Source organism: Mycteria americana, chromosome 10 (assembly GCF_035582795.1).
Source record: "Mycteria americana isolate JAX WOST 10 ecotype Jacksonville Zoo and Gardens chromosome 10, USCA_MyAme_1.0, whole genome shotgun sequence".
Lineage (NCBI taxonomy): Eukaryota > Metazoa > Chordata > Aves > Ciconiiformes > Ciconiidae > Mycteria > Mycteria americana.
In genome coordinates, this window is record NC_134374.1 from 25,064,163 (window position 1) to 25,087,643 (window position 23,481).

At 47.7% G+C, this 23,481-nt stretch overlaps 1 protein-coding gene across 2 annotated transcripts in view; it reads right to left on the minus strand.

Moving 5' to 3' along the window:
* The window catches only part of EDA (ectodysplasin A), an 83,065-nt gene that overhangs the window by 12,591 nt on the left and 46,993 nt on the right, over window positions 1–23,481 (minus strand). For both annotated transcript variants that reach the window (XM_075512992.1, XM_075512991.1), the window contains exon 2: window positions 18,028–18,133. In XM_075512992.1, coding sequence (XP_075369107.1) covers window positions 18,028–18,133 — 106 coding nt within the window. The remainder of the gene's footprint in view (window positions 1–18,027; window positions 18,134–23,481) is intronic.

Here is a 23,481-nt window from a genome sequence, read left to right on the forward strand (position 1 = left end):
CTGATGGAAGTACGGCACGTCAAACCTTCAGGCAGCAGAAATCCTGAGACTCGACAGAAAGCATTTAAAAATACGATCCCGACACAGCAGATTATTTTTCGAGTGGACGATGGATGCATTTGGGGTCTATGCGGCCATGCATGAATTATCTCTGTGAGCTTGAAATCGCCAAGCTTAACATTTAAAGCTGACACATTTTGCTTCCCGATGAGGACAGGTTAGAAGAAAGTTAGCATGACTCAGCTCTCAGCTGAGAGCAGTAACCCAAATACTTGCAAGCCAAATTGTTTAAAACCAGTAATAAAATACTAAAAAAAACAACAGCAAAGAATTAGTATGAACTGGCTTATTTAAACAATGGGAATACAAGCTTGTAAGGCTAGCAAGAAGTGAAAATATTTATAGTGAAGCTGAGAAACTACATGACTTCTTAAGTAGAAGCTGAAGTGTGAAACATGTTCCATTGCTTCCTCCAAAATTAATCAGGGATGGGAATGAACTGCAAAAATCCCCAATATTCCCTCGCCATTCATCAGTGAAATCCCTCTAGAATCTGGGTTTAAACACACATCGAAGATCGAAATCACTTTAACTGAGATACGCTTCTAATGAATGGACGGTAACGAGGTTGCTTTGAGTCAGCACTGGTAGAGAAAGACAAATCACCAGTTCGTACAGAAGTGCCACGTCCCGAGGGCTAGATGGACAGATGAGAGCAGGACCAGAGAAATACCCAGTAACCTTCCTGATGCCTTTTCAACAGGAACACTAACTTGCCTACATTATGCTGTTGGGTCATGGGAAAATTATGCTATTATCTAATTTATTATTTCTGCTAATTTACTATTTTTTTTTACCAATCCACATATCCACAGTATTAAAACGCAGATAGGACAAGACATAGGTTTCTAACAATGCCAGTCCCAGGATCTTGCTAAGGAGCAACACCGAAGCCAACCAGCAGGTCCACCGCCAGCAGATGAACTGCAAAACCTTTTACGTTTGGCTCCTCTTTTTGCATTTTCTGAGCTCCCGCGATGCAGAAGGAGCCACGATCACGCCGGCGATCTCCACCGGCCCTCATCCTAGGCACCAGCTAGTTAATAACACTTTCAGTGAAGAGAAGAAAATTGTCTGGGGGACGTCATTTAAAAAAAAAAAAAAAAAAGAAACCAAAACCCAACACAGCAAGCAAAATGCGAGTGCTGTGTATGCGTCTCTTCAGACCTCGGAGTCATGAGAGTTTATTTCATGTTATATATATCACACCATTAGCGCTATAACCAGAGTGAAAGTACAAATAGCTGCGGCGAGCCAAACACATTTGAAATGGATGGAACCAATTAGCTTCAAAGATGAATGGGAGGAATGAGAACCACATGCGATGTCAATGTTCACAGTCTATATTACAACACACGCATCTGTTCCAGGCACGGCAGAGAGAGATGTTATGGCTGTGCAAGTGAATCTTTCGACAAACACAAAAATACTTCTGACATGAAAAAAACACAATATTATTAGCCTTGGGAGCTTCTGAGTCTCTGGGGTTTGCATCTGTTCGTCTCCCAATAGGAGGGGGTGGATAATTTAATTGTAGCAGGGAGCCGTGAGGTTCATCCGATACACCAGACGACAGAATTTCCCTCATTTTTGCTCAAAATGGTAAACTCCTCGGCTCTTTCTCAATTTAGCCTAAAACAGTAACAAAGTCTCTTACTGAGTTTGGGAAGCAGAATTCCATCGAAATAACAGACCTGTATTCCCGTCAATACGAAAGGCGCTCAGGCACAAGGCTTGAAAACTTCACTTGATACGTGCTGGCCCAACACATAAGTGCAGAGGAGGGAAAAAACCCCATTTTTCTGCCATGCTTTTCTGAGGCCACACCCCAACATTTCGGCAATAAAGCCCGTTAAATGCTGCAGTGGTTGAATGCACGTGACCCGCTGGTTATCTGCTAATTGATGGAGCAGGGTCAATACGTACAAGTTAGGCCAGCGTAAGTCTTTCCTAGAGTCTTCTCCTACGCCGTCAATCCCACCTCGCCGTCCCAATCCTCCTGCGGAGAGGCTCCCGGTCTCAAAGCTTTTCCCACTACCCATGATTTATTTAGCGTAGTTTCACAGAGGCCGTTAGATGGCTTGATTCCATAGAAGGTCTATGAGAAAATACTGTTTTTTTCACTCCAAGATGCAGACTACACCATGTTCCTCTACAGTATCAAAAGCCTTATAAAAAAATCAAGTTACAGGATATCTGCTGCTGCTCTGGAGTCCACAAGACCTGCCGTCTTCTTGTGGAAGGACACCGGTTTGACTTGAAGAATTGCCCACCGGTCAACGCTGCCTGCTACCGCTCCCGTCTCTGCTTTCAGGGGCTTCACCGCAGCGCATTTGAGGATTTGTTCCAGTGCCGGTGGGATCTGCGAGTAACCCGACCGGTCAGCTGTTCCACAGCACCGCTTTTCCCTTCTTTATAAAAATAACCTCAAGTTTGCTTTTCTGCAGTTTTCTGGCATTACCTCTGTTCCTCATGAATTCCTTGAAGTATCTGTTACGAACTTGCTGGAGATCAAGCTCGTGGTCGTGACTGCTGGTATTAAACGCCACAGCTACCCAAGCATAGCTGTTTTTCTCCATACGTGCGTGCACTCAACTTTAGTACTTCTTCCCACTAATCCCACCTATCTCCCATCTCCTTTCCGCATGCTGTCTGCTCGTGTTTGAGGTCAAACCAGACCCCAGACCTAGGGAAGTCCATCCCCTTCTACATTTCCTGTCTTTCATCTGAAATTAAATTTATGCGTACGCTCTAATCTGTCCTTGAAGGAGCTGTCAGCTGGATTCAGCCCTTCATTTTAGCTTTGCTTTGCAGAGGAAGGAAAGTTGACAAGAACTGTTAATACAGAAGAGGACCAGGATATCAGAGAGGACAGGCTGGATGGCTTTCAAGGATAATAAGCATGGAATGAGATTCAGTCATACAAAATGCACAGCCCTATAAATTATACATACAGAGGGAATAATAAACTGTTCTGCTGGATGGTGGAGCTCCTCAGATGGAGCTGCGGAGGACAACGTCTGCACGTGCTGAGTTGCTGTCACACAGCCAGGAAAGGCAGAAATGCAATCCTAAATCAGTGGAAATACCTCTGGCAGACATGGGGCAATACTGATGCCACGCAGTAGGTGGGGGTGAAAAACCCGGGAGTAACGCAGTCAATCCTGATCATCTACACACAGAAAGATGAATTTAAACGAGAACAATTTCACAGAAGGGCTCCTGGGAAGGTCAAGAAGTGGTCAAGCAGGGCTCGCCTGGTTGGCAATCAACGCTGCGAGAAGGACGAGCACCACTGGGAAAGGCAACGGTCGTGGGCATGGAGGGAGAAGACCTGTTAGGGATCAAAGGACAGCGCTGGCACGTCCTCACGTGTGCGAATTGCTCCCCAAGACCATTAAGCTGGGAATGAGAAGGCTTCTTCTAACCTCCAGAAGGAGGAGCACAGGTTTGGAGGGGGTCTTCTGGCTCAGAGCGAGCCCTCTGGTCACTCCTTAGAAGTCTCTCAAAAGTTCATCAGTCCCTTTGGAAAGTGGTGAAGTTATTTTTTGTCCAACTACTAAAGCCATAGCTCCTAAGCAGGCTGCTAGCCTGACTTGAAACGTTTAAGCTAGCTACCTGATCTACTTCTAAAATTTATAATCTCTTTCATTGGATTTCCTGTAGGAAAAGCCCACCGCCTCCTGCTGCAATAACTCAGGCCAGCTCTATCATCTGCCAGCTGAGTTCTTCATCGCAGGACGGGATTTCCCCAGCAAAGGCGTTAGAGCAGCAACGCTGCGCGTTGGGCTTTTGAAGACCCTGGCTTTGAACAGCGCTCGAGACCTAGACTTCTCCAAAAGCTTATTTTCCACATCTGTTGGGAAAATAAAAGGGAATGGTAACAGAAAAGGAGGGCATATAAAACCAGCAAGAGTGGTAAACTTCGAGGGAAAGGTTCAAGCAGGAACATACTGCTCTACATGATAACAATACGGTATCTATATGATAGCTGGGCATCTGCACGGGGAAGGCTCCAAGCAATGCCAAGTCCCTTCTTCTAGCAGAAGCACTACGGCCACGGGTTTTCGCACTGAGCCACTTCAGATGCAAACTTCTCATCTAAGCTAAAGCAAATATTTGCAATAGATGAGTTCTTGTTGTGTAAAACCGCAGCTGTGGCCCAGCAAGCAGCAGAAGACATCTGACCGTGCTTCGGGGAGCAGGTTCCAGCCCCCAGCTCCTGCAGCCCTAGCATCTGCTGGATCATTTCCAAGGGCTTCAGAAAAAAACAGATGGTGATGCAACTTGAGGATATTACATATGACATGTTTTCTCTTATAAAGATTAATAGAGTTTACTCCCCCCCCGCCCCGATTTTTCTTTCTGCACGCTACACACTGCTATGATTTACTATAAATACAAAAATATCAAACACTTCTTTAGGACGTATGCTGATATAAATAGTATATTAAAAAAACCCTGCGTTCACTTATTAGTTATGTGTGTGGATTAACAAGAAATAGTTTAAATTCCTGCAAAACAGTTCAAACTGGTTTTATTGACGGGAACAGATCTTTGTAATTACGCTTATTTTATATAAAACCTATAAAAGGTTGGCCATTATAGAAATCAGTCCAACAAAGGACGAGTACCTAGGAAGGCTGCTGAACTTTCTCAAATTCTCAGTTGCCAAGAGCAGAACAAAGTCAGCGAGTGCCACTACCGTATTCTAGCAGCATCCACATTCAGTCCAGAACAAAGATGTCTACTGATGTCTTCAAGGTGTTCGACCATTTTTGGAAAGGTACGCTGCAGCAACCACCGTGTCCTCTATAGGCTGTGCCGAGCCGTTTCCAGCATTCACTGCTGGCTCCTAGGATTATTAAGGCATCCCTTCTCTATTTTCCTAGCACTAAATTACTGTGGTATATCATCAATCTTCTCACCTCAGCATGGCTCTGGTTTGGGGAATATGTAAGACCAGATAATACACCTGAGCCATCTCCGTATTACCATCAACGCTCTGCCCCCGAGAGCTGAGAAGATGGAGGTACTGAGAAGTTATCCTTATCCCAGGTTACAACCAGAATCAGAGAGAAAATCTTGATGATTAATTAATGAGATGTTAGCATCCTCCAGAAACGTCACATCACTTCTCACTCATTTGTAAAATAAGCATAAGGTGACCTGAAATCATTAAGTCTACAGCTACTTTCAAGACAAACATCTAACTTGGAAGACGAAAACAGAAGCGGGGAGCTCTATGTGACTTACCTAGTATGCACATTTTTGAAACTATATCCTCTTTGTGCACTAAAAAAAAAAAAAAAAAATAAAATTGCACCTTTTTCTTTGAAGTATGAGCTTCTGGGTGTAGTTGGAAGAAGAATATTAGAGTTAATAATCACTGTTCTCAACAGCTATGGAAATTTGTGTAAAGTATTTTTCCAAACCCTGCTAACCATCTGGTTTAACACAGAGACCACTTGCTAAATCTCAGACAAAGCTCTGAATACTGCCCAAGTCCACCAGTAACTTCTGGAGAATAGATAGCTAACAGAATCTGAAATGAGTTCCTGGACATTACTCAGGATACCGTTATTAACGGACTTATTGAAACATGTCAGGGTGCTGGCCAAAATGACGTTATTCTCCATTTGCATGCAGAGATTTCTTTCCTCAAGGATCCTGGATTCTCAATATACACAACGCACAAAGGGAAGAGAAGAAACAGAAGCCGAGCACAGCAACCAGGCTCTGTGGTGCAGCGGATGAGCGTCCCAGGACTCCAGTCCTGCTAAGCCTCAGGTTACCGTTCAACCCAACAACGCAGGTTGTCTCCATCTCGCACAGAAAGCTCTGACCACCAAGTGCCCTCCTGCTGTGAAAGCTTCCACCTCTCCAGGAAGGAGGTTCTCTGTCCCTTGGGGCTTCCTAAAAAAGAGGGGCAAAGCAGCTATTCAAATGTTACCGTTCCTGACCCATGCCTGGGAATTAACCGGTCCTGTCAACTTTCACAGACATTAAGACCAGAAGGAACCATTATGATGATCAAGTATTAAAGAAGTCCTACTCGTTAAGCCTTCCATCAATCCCTCTATCTCTATTTGACCAATACGAAAGAGGAGGGGGGAGCGGAAAGAAACGCTCAAGTGTTACCTGAGATTTCAAGCGATGAAGAATCTACCACCTGCTTTGATAGAAGTTGTCTCAATGAATAACAGAACAACTCCACTTTAGTCAAACCTCCGAAACTCAGTTGTTTCATTTACAGAAGTGGTGTAATGATATTTACTTCATTCGCACGGGTATGAGATATGTCAGGCTTTTTAAATATTTTTAAGTGCGGTGTTATTAATGCCAGACTATGGTGGAGTTGGGGAAAGAAGGATGTTAGCTCCCAAACACATGCTTAATCTAGAACATGTGGTTTTGGGGGAGGTTTGGAACCAATATGTTTTAAACATTTTCAGGAAATTTGGTCTATCCAGATGAAAGCTTCTTGGACCGTACTGAAATATCAGTCAGTGATACAAATACAGAAACAAGACAAATTTTTTCCCTTCCCTGAAAAAGAAAGTGTTTCTTCACCAATTCCAGAGAAAAAGGCAACAGGTCTTGAAGAGCAGCTTTGGTATTATTCCTCCAGAATATTTAGAAGATATGATAAATTACAGATCCAGGAAAATATCCCAGAAATAAAATGCATCGTACATGACTCAAAACTTCTGGCATGCTTTGCCAGAGTGTTTTTTGGGGGGCTGGGATGAGGAAGGGAGGTCTTCTGCTAAGTGTGGAGGAAAGGTGCTGCCCGCAATTACAGGCAGAAAGGCTGAATCCAAGTTAGGGATGCGATGTCCCCGGTACAAGGCTAGTACTAATTTCAATAAATCAGAATATAGTGAATATATTACATAACAGAACGGGGAGCTCATTGTACAAAGCGGGGGAAGGATGGAACAGTGCTGCTTGATATATTAGTGTGTAAGGCAAATCCCAAGGCCATTCAGTTTTTCCTCAACCACTATTATTGCTTCTCTCTCTGCTTTTGTTTCAATTTTGTTTTAAACTCTTCAAAATTCATCCGTGAACACGGTCGTCTTTTTCTGGTTACATCTTAAATTGAGATGCTCCATGATGGCATCCCATAACATAGCGTTCCCTCCTTGTCCTTCATCTAGCAGCACCCTCCTTCCACAGCAGTCCCAAGAGCCATGCCTGGAGGACATCCCAGCCTGCTGCTCTACCTTCACTGCACTTAAACTCTGTGCACAGCAGAAACACAAGCCCTAAATTTCAGGAATCTTTGCTTAGTGGTAGCCCTGTCACATTCTGGCATTAGAAGCTGCTAAGATCCCAAGACTGCCTCGGAGCCAACTTATGGCTGACGCTTCTTCTGATACCCACCCCTCTGCTGAATTAAACTGCCTAATGCTCAAAGCCAGGCTCCTCCAGCCTGAGAGATCAAGAAGAGTTTGCAGCTCATCTTGTACTCTTTTGAGGCACTCCCTTGGCTAGATCCACTTTTTGAGGCTATTCTTCTTCTTCTTTAAGGACTTTTCACACGTCTCCATATGTCTCCAGGGGAAGTATCCCGCGCTGAGGTCTCCCCTGACACTTCTGGGACACTATGCTGCTTGGCCAGAGGGTCCGAGAAGAGCTTGTGCATCAACACCAACGGCTGAGAATCATTTCTCTTGTGGTGAGTTAGGTATGAGAGTGGCTTTCTGCTGCCTCACTGCTCTTCTCCTCTGAGCAATCCGTCAAAGGACAAGCCTACATCCATGTGTCATCCAGATGATCAGATGCTGCTCCAGGAGCTCCATGGATCAGTAGCCTGCTCCCTCCCTATTCCTCTGATCCCATACACCAGACCCCAGTTCAAGCCCATCGGTCTAAAAACAAACGGAGAGAAGTCACAGCTCATCCCTGCCCCATCTCTCGAGTCCCTGGAGTGACACTGGATGCCAGAGCACCACAATCTCTCTCCCTCAGACAGCTTCAGACTATGTAAGATCTCATCACGTAACAGGTTTTTTTTGTTGTTGCCAAAGTTTTTTTTCTCCTGCCAATACTCACGAGAGATTTTTGCCTGGTTTGACAATTAAAAGAACAGGACTCTTCACATCAGGGAATAACTTGGTCAAGCTCATAAGGAATGGGAGGACAGTTAAATGCAAAAATACAGAGATACTGGCCAGCAGCAACGGTAGGTTGCGATGTGCTTTATACTGATCTTTAATGATATTAAAGGGGAAAAAAGTCTGTAGTTACTGCAGTTCAAGATGATCAGAACCGAAGCGTAAGCAAGACAGGCAGACCTAAGAGACCATGAGTCAACAACCTGTTTCACTGGTCCAGGTAAAGGTACCTTGTTGAACAAGCACCCTCTGCCCCAGCTGGAGAGGGGGAAGGAGTAGGATGAATGTAATTGCTCCCATGCATTTACCAGGTTTTTCCACCTTAAAAAGGACGGTGTGACTCGTAGGTCGTCAGCTGCTGTTTGAAGGGACCTGTGCTGGAGCACGTAGAGACCCACCAGCCCTGCATACCTCCTAAGGGCTTTTTGGCACGAGGAACAACATAGGTGCGGGGTCATGGAAGAACCAGGCTGGAAGAGCAACCGCCCTTTGGAAGTCTGTCACCTCTGCTGTTGTAACCTCTGTCGTGGTGTTGGTCCTTTGGGGGAGAGGGCTGGATCCAGTCACCTCACCCTACGTTACTCCGCGACCTCACCTCTGCTTCTCCAACAGCCAGAGCTCTGCTGAAAATCACTACTCACTGCTTTCTCGAGCACAACAGAGGTATCCTTACTGCAACAGGAATTTCCATCACTCTGTATGACAAAGAACGACCGGCCGATTTATTTCCTCTATCCAGTTCAGATCCACATCGAGCTCGGTGGCAAGGTACCAGGACAGCCTACTGATACCGTGAAGGCTTTTAAAAAAAATACCCAATCTCCACTGAGTAGGTGCAAGCACACCGCAGCACAAATGTGTTCATGAACAAAGACAAAATCCTGCTCCCAATTAACTATAGAGCCACTGTTGCTGGCAAAATTATATTGCACTGCCTTCTCAAAAACACAAAAACCCAATCAAACATAAATCTCCACCCTTCTTAACTCCGCTCCCACATAATCAGTCCCAGCCAAGTTCCTGGGGTTCACACCAGAACCTGTGGCCATCATATTTCATTTTCTGCACTCTCACTGGCTATGGAAGAAGAATATGATGTGCCCTTTGTTTTCCTTCAGGCATTTAGGTTGGATTCCAAATGCTGGATCTTTACAGCAGAGCTGACAAACAACATTACTATTTTTAATTCAAGTATCTCAAGGCTTTTTTTGGCTTGCTGGCTGGCTTCACAAGGCTTATTTTCTATACACCACTGCACCCTATTGCTTACTTTATCAATACCACATATTTGAATTCAACAATTTAAAGCGTAGTATTACAGCTGTGTTTTTATTTTGTTTGTTTTATTCGGTTGTTGCTTAACACAAAACATTCTGACATTTTAAGTCATATCCCACTAAGATAAACAACTAACATATGTCATGAATTCCAGTAGAAATGATTCCCAAGTGGTGCTGCAGCAAGGTTTTAAGCAAGCGTACGAAAGGCTCTCTTAAATTATTTGCTGGATGTTTTAAATGCACTCTTCCCCACCACAGCTATCCATAAGCAAGCGAGGGCAGGTGGGAGGAAATCTCTTCGACTATCTCATCCCTGCAGATCTTTACATGTTTTTCCTCCTCCCGTACGTAATTCTGCCTGACTGGATCGAAAACCTCTGCAGCGTTCAACAGCTGTCTGTAATCTGACGGTTTAATTACATGGAATAGCATGGGATCTATACCCAAAGATACATCTGCGTGCATACACGTGTACTTTTATTTCTGTGAATCTGAAAAGGGGTCTGAAGGAAACCCAAGAGAGACCCCACCACTCTTTGGGAAGCCAAAGTCAAGTCCCTGCAGCGGCCAGGACACAGTGAAGTGTTGCCTGGCTCAGCCAGCTCTTGAGTTTATCCATTCACAGCATTTCAAACAGATTAACGGACTTCACCAAATCCTACTTGTATTAACGAGATCAGTTACGAATCCAACAATGTTGCTATACATCATGGCCAACAAAGCCCTAATGAAAACATGCAACTGCCATGTCTCATTCACAACTTTTTCCCCAAAGAGTTTCCCGGTTGTGGTGTTCTTCAGCTTTGTGCAACAGCACTTTTCTTACGGCTAATGTATCTGGTCTACTATAACTGAGCGGATTTTTAATGAGTGCCCAGACAGGCCACAACTGAAGACAACTTCACAATTCCCATCACCAGCGCAGCTGCTCTGCGTTTGGCTATTCAGTCCCGCCCCGGCCCCCACAGACAGAAAAATGAGCTTATTCAGCCCAAGATCTGCAGAAGACAGATACCCCGTAGTCGCTGAGCAGGAGCCCGAGCCTGGGCTGCCATACCTGGCCGTTCGGAAAGGTGTCCGTGATGCAGCTCAGCACCAGTTCCTCGGCTTTTGGGCTGGAGCTCATCTGGGACCAGATGGACTTGGAGCATGTGCTAAGCAAACTTGCGTCTGCCTGCAAAATACTGTGTGGATGCGGCCAGAGAGCCAGTTTATTCACAGGAATCAAAGCTCAGCTGCAAATACTTCAGCAAGACAGACAATAGAGCCTCTCATACTGTGGGAAAGAAATCACCAGCTACTAGTTGAGTTCAGCATTTACAGCGTTTGGTGTACAGCATCCATAGTTCAGATGCACACATAGTTCAGATGCAATTGCATTCCTTGCCCGGCTGGAACATCTGTTCTCCTCTCATTAGTCCTGGCCATGTTTTGTAACAGAAGAAACTATCTGAGATTCCTGAACTTCAGTATTTGACCCGAGGCGTTATGAAAAGCCCCGGTTTTCAGAAGTCGAATTCATACAGAATCACCAGTCACTTCTAATAATGTTGGTCTGTGCTTAACGTGCAGTTATAAAAAAAGCTTAGCAGTTTAGTTCACGTTTCAGCAAAGCCTGCTGAAGCACAGACCGTAGGCTGCGGACCGAGGATCCATCCATCCATTCCACCCAGAAGTGGAATCAGCGCAAGTATCTGAAAATGCAACCGAGGTGAGATTCTGACGGGAGAACCGAGGTGAGATTCTGACCGGAGAACCGAGGTGAGATTCTGACCGGAGAATTCTCAAGCCTTCTGAATATCCTCTGTACCTCCAAACCTTTCAGTGGGCATCCCAGCACCTTATCCGAACCAGACAGGAGGTACCAGGGAAGGACAAGCAGACACCAAAGCAGCTCTGCAGATGAACTGAACCAACAGCACCTCATCACGGCTTTATAAATATTAAGAATAATGAAGCAAGGTTTCTTCTGGAACAATCCAGATCACAACTGGAAGGGCCGGTGAAGAAGACAGGAGGCAAACGGAGGTTGCGTATGGATCAGGACACGTTGACCATTACACCGTGAACCCTGTGACCTGGAACCATTCCTCATCACGGCCACCACAGGATTAGGCTCGTACCTCTCCTGGCAAGTTAATTCTTTTAAAATTTAACATCCAACTGGGACAGCAACATACCAGAGTTCAATGAAGAATTCTGGACCCCATCAGCTTTCAGACTCCGGTTCCTTCTTGCTGGCTGATGCAGCACATCCTCATGAAAATATCACCCTCAACGCACACGGCAGGAATGAACGTCACCGCTCAGGCTTTCACCATCACACACCTTCCAGGTACAGAAAGTGACTCCGCAATCTTTAAGCGGAAACAGCATATTGGCTCGAGCCTAGACGTTAACACCTCTGCTTTCCCAACGCGCTCGGGCTACGCGGAGCTTCCCTCAAATTAGGTCTTGCTTGGGTAACTACCACATCACGCTGCTGGATGACAAACAACTGCCTATGGTTTCCCAAGACATGCTTCAGCAAAGATTGTGAGTGGACGCTGCAGCGAATTTGACCTCAAAGTGATTTCAGTATTAAAAAAATGAATTCAGAGTAGTTTGAACCAAGGATATGCTGAAAATGTTTCAGCTCTCTCAAAATGTATTCTCTTAAAAGTTATCCCTAGAGCAAGAAGATGCCCTTTAATATCACCTGTGCCTTTGCTTTCACTTGTTTCCAGAAATGACAGGGTATTAACCTACCACTGCTGCAACAGAGCTGAAACCAGGACCTAAACGTCATGCTGGGTTTTTAGACAGTTGTTAAGCTTCTCTGGACCTCTCCCAGTGGAAACGGTGGTTAGAACTGAGCACAGAGACAAGACCATGCTCTGAAACAGTTACCTATATTTTAACTTCGTTACCTATATTTTTATCAACGTACCTTCAAGGCAGAAAAGCGCCTGGGGTGTAAGACCTTATACAAATAGCCTGTCTTATTACAATAACCACAGGTATAGCACGTAGGTGAGGATCTGTACATGAGCTGCAGGCTTAATTTTGCCGTAGTCATAACAAGTACTGACAGCAACGTCAGAGGAAAGGGATGGAGATTGTCCACGAAGATTCCAACATCATCTGAATTCCTCCCTTTTCCCATTTTGGGGGAAACCACAGAGAAATTCTGGGGGAAATCAGTAAGTGCAAGCACTTTGTGGTGAGCCTTTCTTTTGGGACCGTCCCCTGCGCTCCAGTGTCCAGGAAATGTTCTGTATTTACCGAGTGCTCATCACCATGGTTTCGGAGCACAATAAGGCTCTATCGCCCTTCATACATCTGCGTTTCTGGGAATGCCGGGGCTTTGGGGAATTGCACGGGGCCGACACAAAGGCACCGATTGTTCTGGAGGCAGAGGGACGAACCTGCCCTTTCCAAAGGAGAGGAAGCCGGCAGGAAAAGTCGCTATTGTGATTTGGATATTTAAAAAAAAAAAAAAAAAAAAAAAAAAAAGCCCTATTGCATCGTCAGCGCTGCCAGGTCGGGAGGGGGGGACGGGGACGGCCGAGACGTGGCACCTGCGGGAGCGGGGGCTGCCCGGGGGGACGGAGGGAGCCAGGCACCCCCAGCCAGGCTCTGGCATCAGCTACCTGCTAACCCATCCTAAACCCCTCCTAAACCCATCCTAAACCCACCAGTGAATACCAACAAGGTGAAGCACTGAACCCACGTAGCTGGCACGTCACTTCCAGAGCTCCAGGTAGAAGCAGGGACCGAGGCGAGCTTCTGCTCTCCCAGAATTTAATTTTCCTTTCACCCAAAGCCATTTGCAGCGCTGAAACCCATGCGTTCTCATCAAGGACTTTCCTCGGCAGTAAGGACTGCCAAAGTAGTAGGAACCAAATTGTTGTCAGCTTAAGGACAGCCATCTGCTCAGCCTCTTCCCAGCTGCCATGCTCCAAATCAAGGAATGGATAACAATCACTTATGTTTCTCACCAAGCTCAATATGAAAAAATCTAGGAAGGAAAAAAAAAAAAAAAAAAAAACCAAAAACCAACCCCAAACCAAAAAGCAAAAACCAAACAAACCAGGAAAGCAGCACGGCAGGGATCTAACTGGGAACAGAGATGAAAGTAGGAGAAAAAGAAACTAGTTTTTTTTTTTTAAAACAATGTTTTTTAAAGAGTCCTATTGACATCTGCTTTGTAAATGCTCTGTCATTATTTATAACCTCAAGAGCACGGAATTGTCTCTGTAGTTACAACCATGCTACTCCCATATTTTGGCTTTGTTAGCAAAGAGCCAGCAGCATTTTTACTGGTGCTCTGGGAATAGAGATCTAACATTTCATACACAGTTTATTTAAAAGTGGACTAATTTAACATTCTTGATGGTTCCTTTTAGCACAACTGTTGCTAATTACCAGCTCCAGAATGATTTGTTAATCTGGGAGCAACAGCAGTTCCACAGCAGCATAAATACACCAAGACAAAAAGGAAGGAGGGGAAAAAGAAAAATAAAAAAAGAAGAGACATTGGAGAGGGTCAAGTTTTAGTCAACTAAAGCAAATTAAGTGACAGGTGGAGTCGGTAACACAGAGTAGAAAACACCGTAAAATGGAGCGGTAAAGGGGAGAACCCTGGTCCTCGAGAAGTAGGGAAAAAAAAAAAACAGTGGCAGTTTTTAAAGCTGTGCAAACGTTGGGTTTGGTGGCACGGACGGGAAGCTGGCTGGAAAGCTGATGCGTGCTCCTCAGGCCGGGGACAGGCCCCGGGCGCCCAGCGGCCCGCTCTGCCCGCGGCAGGGTGACCCCCGCCGGAGCAAGGCCGGACAGACGGCGGGCGGAGAGGGGAGCCAGGCAGGCACCCCCTCCCGGGACACGACCTCGGCTCCTCTAATTGGTTCCAGGGCACCGCGCGTGGAGGGACACAAACAAAAATGAAGCAAACACGCTCATAAAATATGACAAGCGGGTAGGAGGACTGAAGCCGGAGTCCTCAAAGGAGCCCTTGAAATACTGGAGTCGTGTCTGGAAGCGAAAGGATCCAACCCATAGCTTCGCACTACTGCACACAACTTTTCTGGGGGTTCTTCCGCAAGCAACAACGAGGCACTGAAGCAGCTTCGCTGCTCTCCCACGTCCCTTCCCCGTGGCTCCCTGCTCTGGGCACGGCCACGGCCGTCACCCTCCTCCCGGCCCCTGGGACCAGCTCCGACCTGTCTCAGAACCACCTTCTTCACAGCAAAAGACCTGAAAGCAAATTTTCCTAAAAGAAAAAAAAACAAAACCAACCTTTTAGGAAAGGAACCGTGTTCTCTTTGACATTTATAAATCATGGAAGCCGTCCCGTTGTTGGTACCAAGATGAGCAGGACTCAAACAGCCGTGGAAGGCTGAGCAGCCTCCCTCCAACCACGGCTTCCACACTTGGATCACTTTGGTCTTTCACTGCATGTGTGAAAGGACTTGAAAGTTCATAAAATTAATTCCAGACAAATATTAGTGAGGCCTCAAGTGGAAAGCACATCTCCTTCCTTCTGGGAATTTATAGTTCATCCACTTTTATCTTCTGGAGGCTCTTTGGAGATCAAAGATTCGATCAACTTTCCCTTTGCAAAACGCATGAAGAAAACAGCGTTATCAGTACCGTGGCATGATTTTATTTATTTTTTTTAACGATCCATTGCCCTTCTCTAAAAAGTAAGATTCCTTCATGTAGGTCTAAAATAAACAGCACCTATTCTGTTTGTTTATTGATTTTTTGGTTGTTACAAGGTCGATCCCTACCCTGACAGCTTACACTTGTTAAATACCGCTCTACCTAATAAAACTGAGATGGCCAAACGTGCAGTAACTGCTTGCCAACGTGACCCATCTTGCTAACGTCCCTAGGAAAACGACCTGTCGCTCTGGCAATGTTCCCCAGCCCCCTCACCCTACGGGGTCAACCCCCCTAATTTACAAAACCCCCCTATAATCAGTGGAAGCGCGCTACGTTTCTGCAATGACTCGACTCCGATGCATTCGGGGAACATAAAGGAAAGCTGGGAAAGGACTGCAAGTTATAAAAGTACGACACGTTTTCAGCCGGGCGCAAGGATGAGGAGAAAAGCCCTCGTTAGCCCACCGACTTTCAGCATCTCTTTCTCACCGTGCAGCGATTCTCGGCACATCTGGCAATAGCAAGGCAGCACTTAGGCAGCCTAACGGACCAGGCTAATTCCTCCGAACATCTGCCTGCGGCACTCCATTTACACCGCTCGCATACAGTGGAAACCTGCTACTTCTACAAGCGACTTGCGAAGACACTGGAATGGATTTCAAGGAGTCGGTGCAAAAGGACTCGGATCCTGCCGGAGCCATCTGAGCATCAGCGCGACACCGGCTCTAAAGATGACGGACCGCATTTCGCTGGAATCGCTCAGGGAGTCTGCACCAAATGCATCAGACTTGTCAGCGTTTTGGGGAGGAGGAATCCGGGGAGTTTCACGAAGCTCTTTCTTGGAGCAGAGCCACCGGGAAACGCTTTTCCACTGGGAAATTCCAAAGGCTTCGGGGGAGACGGGAAACTCACGGAGCCAGGGAGCTGGAGAGGAAAACCAACCATAGCCGAGAGGTTTATAACGCAGTCAGGGCTTGGGCTTAGCAGGCATCGAGCCACGCACAGACCACTACTCTGTCATTTCTTTCCCTGCTTTCCCTGGTGTCCAGTCCTCTTCTCCTCTCCGTATAAAAATGGACCTGTGCTTTTCTGCAGTAGGAAAGCGCGGGAGCTCTTCCAGGAGCTCGGCGCGGGAGGCAGTCCTCATGCCTTGGCGTAGCTGGACAATCATGAAAAGACAGCACTGGAAATAAAATTCCTCATACTGAAATCAGGCAGGATTCAAGCTGGGGGAAGGGACTGAAGGTGAAGTTAGTTTTAATTATTTTGGTATTTATTACTTAAGTTCTCAACAAGTGTTGAGAGTGTTTTTGGTGCAATAAAGATGTCGCAGTACTTACCCTAAGTTATGCTCTACCTAAGGTGCTGTTCTCAGAAGAACAAAAAAGGTGACGTTACGTGACCTCAGGCATGAAATGTAATTTTGGCAGGGTTCATTTTCCATTTTAAAGCACCCTTCAGACGTCCAGGGGCTTTAGAGGACACCTGCCGTGCAAAGAGCCAGCCGTTCGGCACGCAGCGCACGGCTCCGGCAGAGAATCACCGCCACGTCCGAGGGGCCGCACGCCATCAGCCACTCAAGGGACGTGCTCCTTGTCACCTGCCTCCCCGTCCCTTCCACGCAGCGCGCTCAGCTGCCCTGCCCCTGCTGCCTCAGCCGCTTCACAACCCCAGTAAAGCGAGCTTCCCGCTGCCGCGTCTCGTGCGCCGGAGGGCTGCAAGGCTGTCCGCTCCCCGTCCTTCAGGCAGGAGGCTTTATCTAATTCCGGCCCTATCTCCCAGACCTTACAACCACTCGCTGCAGTCCCCCACCCTGCAAAGCCACGACCGACCCTCGCAGCCCGGCTCCTGCTCCCAGCGCCGCATCCTCCACGCCAGCTCAGCGCCTTCGCAGCCGTCAGGAACGGCCTCCGTCTCCCAGAACTACCCAGATTAAAGGTTAAAATGCCTTAAGAAAAACCCCCGTCAGACAGTAGCAAGTTGTAATATTTAGTACTCGCATAAGGCGCATGTACAAGGGATCATGGTATGGCCCGTCCCATCACGGAGCAGGCGGCGGGACCGTCCACGTAGGGGAGGCACGTTGTCAGACACCAAGTCCGAAACCAACCAGAAGGTCTGAAACAAAGAGACCAGATACAAGAGAAGGGCTTTGGCATCTGAGCGTAGCAGAGCAGGACACGTGGAGGACGACGCTCTCGCCAAGGGACGGTGACGGCAAAGGGAAGCAGCAGCTGCCGTCCTGCCGACCACAAGGCCGGCCGGCCCTGCCACACCTTCCTCGGCACCGAGGAAGCCCGATGCCCCTGGTCTTTGTATCACTCATACTCGTTTTATGTTTACCAAATCACAGATAGACAATGGTGATTTTTTTGGTAACTCTACGCTCTCTTAATACAAGCCCTGTACAACTCTGACTTCCTTTGCCTTGGGCTGCGAACCCACCTGAGACCCTCCGCCGCACTGCGAAACCCCGTTAGAACCCAGTTACCATTTTGCGATGCAGATGCTCAAACTGTTTGTTAGACTACGAATAGCTACTTCGTGATTTTAAGCAGAGCCAGGAGTACAAAACAACAAATGTAGGTACATAAGTACAAATTACAGCCTTAAACGAGCACAGAGCCTCGCTATTAGAGAAGAAGAGCCAAGGATGAAATGACTAGGCAGCATTAATTTGCACCGAATGACTAGACCTACAGTTGCAGAAATCAGAACTACTGGAATTCCTCAGCTGGAAGGCAATCAAAAGCAGATAGAAACTATTAAAAGCCACAGATGCCAATTTTTAATTTTAACACATACAGAATTCTGTACCACGATCGTAACCATGATCTGAAAAAAAAAAAAAAAGTCAGTCTTCTACTCGTCTGCGCGAAGACGAGAAGCGCAGCAGCGAGGAGCAAAGCGGGACTCACCGTCTGGCCCTTCGCTGCCTTTACTCCTTTTATTTCGACGGACGCGTCTACCTTCTTCTCCAACGTGCAGCTTTTCCTCAGGGTGAAAGAAGTTCAGCAAGGCCAGCTGGAAGGAGAAGGACAAGTTTAAGCACCTTTGGCAAGGACGGCTTAGCCGAGCAGAGAGATCGGAGCCCGAACGCCAAATCCTTTCCATCAGGGATAGCTCTGCTGAGCCGAGGGGGAGATGCGAGATGGCTGCTCACGGATGCCCAGCTCATCCCAAGGGGAACCGCGAGGAGCTGTGTCCCCTCGGAAGCAGTCCGAGACTTGGGAAAACTCAACCTGAAGGGTTTTGGCAGGGAAAAGCATCCCCGGGGCACGGGGGGCTGCAGGGACAGGGACGCAGGCGGCGCCAGGGGAGATCTATAGCTGGAAATAATCAAACGCCCCAAATGCCGATGTGATCGTTTCTAATTATTCTCTGCAAAACTTGCTCAATCCTGGAGCTCTTTCACCAGTATTACTCACTGCCAGTAAGTTTTTCCTCTCTCAAGCTCTCTTCTGCAAGCCTCATTAGCTACTGAGATTCAAAGGTCTTCAGGGACCTTTAAATCCAATTCAGTATACCACATAAATTAACACTTTAAACCTAGAGCAAGTACATCTTTATAACATGATTTTTGCCAAGAAGCAAAAATTTTATGTAGCGACCTCTTATTCATGAAAAAAAACAGTTACTGCATTAAAACCTCTTTGACAGTTATTAAATCAACATCCCTACCCAGCAACTGGAATTTCGGTTCAGAAACTTCACCGGTCCTCCCAGCTGCCCCAGGGCACGGCGGCTCATCACCAGCGGCATTTTCCCTAGCTATTTCCGCTTCCTAAAATATGGAATTTCACAGAAGATTAATTAGGGGCCAAGCACCTTGTTCTGCGTGTTACCGCACCCGCCAACAACCAGGCCCGCTCCGAACAGGATGGGGTTTTCTTTACGCTGCAGAAGCCCGATCACGGTTATTTAAGCCATAAATACACACACAAGCCAAATACAGCCTAAGACAAGAACAAAGAGGCTTCAAAAAAGCAGCACCAAAGGTTAGCAAGCGCCTTGTTGTTCTGAGAACAAAACCCGTGGCATCAAAAGCATCTTTGAAATAGCAGAGAAGAATAAACTCCTTCGGTGAATTGCTCGTTAAAAGAGGGGCTCGTTAAGCCACGGGCCATAAAAGTCCCTATCAAAAGTAAGAATCGCTAAAGGTCTCTTTGCTTTTGACGTGCCCCGGGGCTCTCGGCTCCCCTCTCCGCCCCGTCGGGGTGCAGGGGGTGCACCCCTCCGCTCCACGCACAAACGCCAATTCCCGAGTTATTTCCCAGGCGCACGCTCTTCTTCCAGCCCAAGAGCATCCCACTCCTGCTTCCTCGCGAGCAGCCGCTGGATTTTACACTCGCATCTTGCTTTACTCCAACAAGCTCCGGCGCAGTCTCATGAACGGCATTTGGGAAACCAAAGGGTTTCCCCCCCAAAACCCCCAAAGGGTTTCCCAGATTCCCAAGCGGTTGCTATTTATTTCCGCCTGCGCGCAGGCAGGTCTGCGTTTACCCCAATTCCCGATGTTTTGTCATTGCGATGATGTCGTGTCCCAAAAGAGCCCGAAACGCCGCGGGATGGCCTGGGACCAGCTCCTCGCAGCCTCACCACAGGCTCGGTTATACTTGTAAAAGCACCTAAAAGGCAACGACAAGTAAAAACTGGCACTTCTCTACCTAGGGAAGGACCCGTCACGGGGTCGGACGCTCCTGCGGGCACCCCAGCACAACACAGCCGGGCAAGGGATGAGCAAGGAGCGAAGGGGTTTGTTTTTTGTTTAAACCATTTCTTTAAATCAAGTTGAAACATTGCAGAACTAATTGCAGGAAGAAATTGCGTTACAATTCAGGTTAAAACGTCGATGAAATCATCAGCGTTGCTTTTGAATGCTGTTATTAGGCTCATTTGAGCTTTACAAAACACGACTAAATAAAAACACTGAAAATGAAGCGGTGGGGAACCGGCCCGGAGATGTGCAGCTTCCCACCCCAACTAACCCGCCTGCCTTCGGCCAAGCGACACACGAGCCGCTCCCAGCGCTGAGGCTAAACCCGACATTTTTCGTCTTGCGAAGATTTTGTAACAGCACGACCCTAATCGTGTCAAAACAAACAGGTTTCCTTTCCCTGCTATTACAAATACAATTTTAACACATCCAACTTTAACACATAACACACTTTTCAACATCCACAATATTGAAAAGCTGCAGCACAACATCGGGCTCACCCCAGGCCGCCTCCTTCTCCACATCTGGGCACGGGCACAGAGATTTGCCATAAATACACTGGGGTGATGTTTTTTCCTGCTGGGTCCTCGCATGCCACCCTCCCACCCACGCTGTAAAGAAACAGAGCTACTAACGGGCTTGGAATAATTCAGCGAAGAGTTTCACCTGGAAAATCATAAGGATTTGGAAAGGATAAAACAGCCTGATTTCTCATTTTGATTGATGCGTTTTGTTGTTTTCAGTGAAACAGTGAAAATTTCTTAAGAGGCTTGAAAGCTTTTCACAATCGGACCAAAACCATTGAAGTTTAGTCTCAGAAGGGGAAATACGAGAGATTGACACAATATGTTTATTTTCCTGGACAGTTCATCAAAATAACCTTTCTATTCACAAAACTTGAGTAATGGGGCTCTAAGCATGCTTCGGTCAGCATTAATTGTAATGTGAAACCTTAGATTTAAAAAAAAAAAAGGCGAATAAAACACAAACTCAAGTTACGGCTACCACAGCACATCGCCCAGCCACTGCACCCAGCCAGACCTTCCTCCTCCTCCTCCTCCTCCTCCCACCATGGATGCAGCGAGAGCTGTCAGCACGGTCCCAGCCCTCCTTTGCCAATTCCACAAAACCAGTGCTGGAAAGCATCGAAACCGGGACCAACCCCCTGCCCCAGCCCTGTCCCCTTCACCGGGCTCCTCCTGAGCCCCCCAAGCAGCAGCTCGGCTCCGCCGCGTCCCGCCGGAGCCAGGGGACGTTTCCAGAAGCCACCTCCGCAACGCTGCCACCGGGCAGGTCCCGCGGCACGGCACCGCATGCTGTCGCTGGACTGGTCACAGGCACCGACGGCTTGTGCCACCCGTGTCACCTGCAGCGTCTTCCGCACCCCCTCTCGTCTTCGGAAGAGGCTCTTCAGATCATGAACGTGGTGTGCAAAGCTATTTTTTTTAAAAAATAAAGATGACCGCTCAAACCTTTGTAGGATCACAGGATGGTTTGGGTTGGGAAGGACCTTTAAAGTCCGTCTAATCCACCTCCTCGCCCCGCAGGGCCATCTTCCACTAGATCAGGTTGCTCAAAGCCCTCTCAAACCTGACCTTGAACATTTCCAATGATGGGGCATCCACAACTTCTCTGGGCAACCTGTTTCAGCATCTCACCACTCTCATCGTGACAAGTTTCTTCCTTATGTCCAGTCTGACCCTACCCTCGTTCAGCTTAAAACCCTTGTCCTGTCACCACACGCCTTGGTAAAAAGTCTCTCTCCGTCTTTCTTATAAGCCCCCTTTATCTATTGAAAGGCCGCAAGAAGGTCTCCCTGGAGCCTCCTCTTCTCCAGGCTGAACAACCCCAACGCTGCTACCCTGTTCTCCTCACCCACGTTTTGTTCTTATATCACGCTTACCACTGATCAGTCAGAAAAATACTAAATATTGGCTAAAAGTAATCTACCCATTAAACACTGTCTTCCTAATAAGACCAAGTCAGAAAGAGAAATGACAGTGAGGGTAAAGGACTGAAACATACGTTTTACTTAGGAAAAAAACCAATAAAAATAGCTTGTGACAGTAATCGTGACCACACCAGCTACGAGCACACGCCGCTTTGAGACCAGCCCCCGCGAAAACAAGCTTTCCTGAAGAAGTAACACACCAGTCCTCCACGCTTAGCCTGGTAACGGACACAACTGGTGCGAGCAAAAAGGCAGAGAGAGGAGTTTGTCCTAGGGACTACTTCCATAGCACTGTCAATTATGCGAGCAACGCCATTTACCCTATGGTGACCAGCGTCCAGGGGTTCAAAGGGGTCCACCTCTGGATGGAGGGACATGCTCAGGGTCACTGTCCGGAGCTCGGTGGCAGGGCAAAGGACGGCCGAGCTGCTTGCGGGGTGCAGCGCATCGCCGAGCCCCACGCGGCTGCGAGCTCCCACGCCGATGAAGGCGAAGTTTCTCTCCGATGACTCAAGGGCTCCGTTGTTCCAGGGGCCGCAGCTGCGGGAGGTCGGGGGACGCTCGGCCGCCGGGTCAGCCCATGAAGGGCCGCGCTGTCCGGCTGGGGACCGGCGGCTGGCACAGCTGTGCCGGTCGGAAGAGCGAGCGATGCTTTTTCCATTCACCGCCCCCTGAGATATGATTAATATATTCACTCGCAGCTCTTGGACTCTGCAGCTTTTAGTCTGGACGTAAGGGTGCGTGTTGTTGTGCCTTAAATTAAACTCATTTACTCCCTGTTATTCGGTGTGGCCGCAACGAGGGAGAGGATTTGCAGAGCAGAACGAGCAGATGTTTGCCACCCATCTAGCAAAATGTGATGCAGCCAGACAGATGCAACAGGAGAAATAACCTTCAGTGAAACGCTGCTGGCTGGACACTAGCACAGCATTACGACACGGAGGTCGCCGAAAGCAACACTTCGGATGTCCGAAAAACACGCTGAGCGGCAAGGACGGCTTCTGCGGGCTCCCTCCCCGCGCGGGGAGCAAAGCGGCGGGCTGGGCAGGCGTCTTGGTCGACCCGCTGTGGCCATTCCCACGGCTGAACGCTCCCCAGCATTTTAAAAACACCCAGAAACATTTTGCACAAATATCAGTTGCATCCTTTTAGGAAAACGGGCGGCAAACACACTTGCAGGGCTTGACGGGGCATTGGCCCGCTAAGCTGGGGTGCCCCCCGCTCAACCCCTCATCGCGGCTTGCGATTTGGAGGTGCAAGACCTGGATCTTTGCCGGGTTTGGGAGATGAGATGCTGGAGCTGGTGGAGCAGGACCGCCAGCGCGGTCATTATCTATTATCTATTATCCAATAGATAAAGGGGGCTTAGAATAGACAAAGGGGGATGATGAGGTGGGGTGCGGTGCTGTGCAAACACATCTGCTGCGGCCGAGCCCCCCGCACCAGCAAGGCAGCTGGAGCAGGGCAGGGCTTCGCTGGGGCACCCCGGCTGCGGCACCCATCCCTTCTGGGGAGGGCTAAAAGAAATAACCATCCTGGTCCATCATTTCACTGAAACTCCTCATCCTCAGAGTCAGGGAGAATGGATTCTCTCGGCCTCTGCGCTTGTAGAGCGAGAGTATTTTTGAGGAGCCCAGCAAGACCATACCTGCTCCCAAAAAAGAAGTCGTATTTGCTCTGTATAGTTACGCAACAGCGACAGAA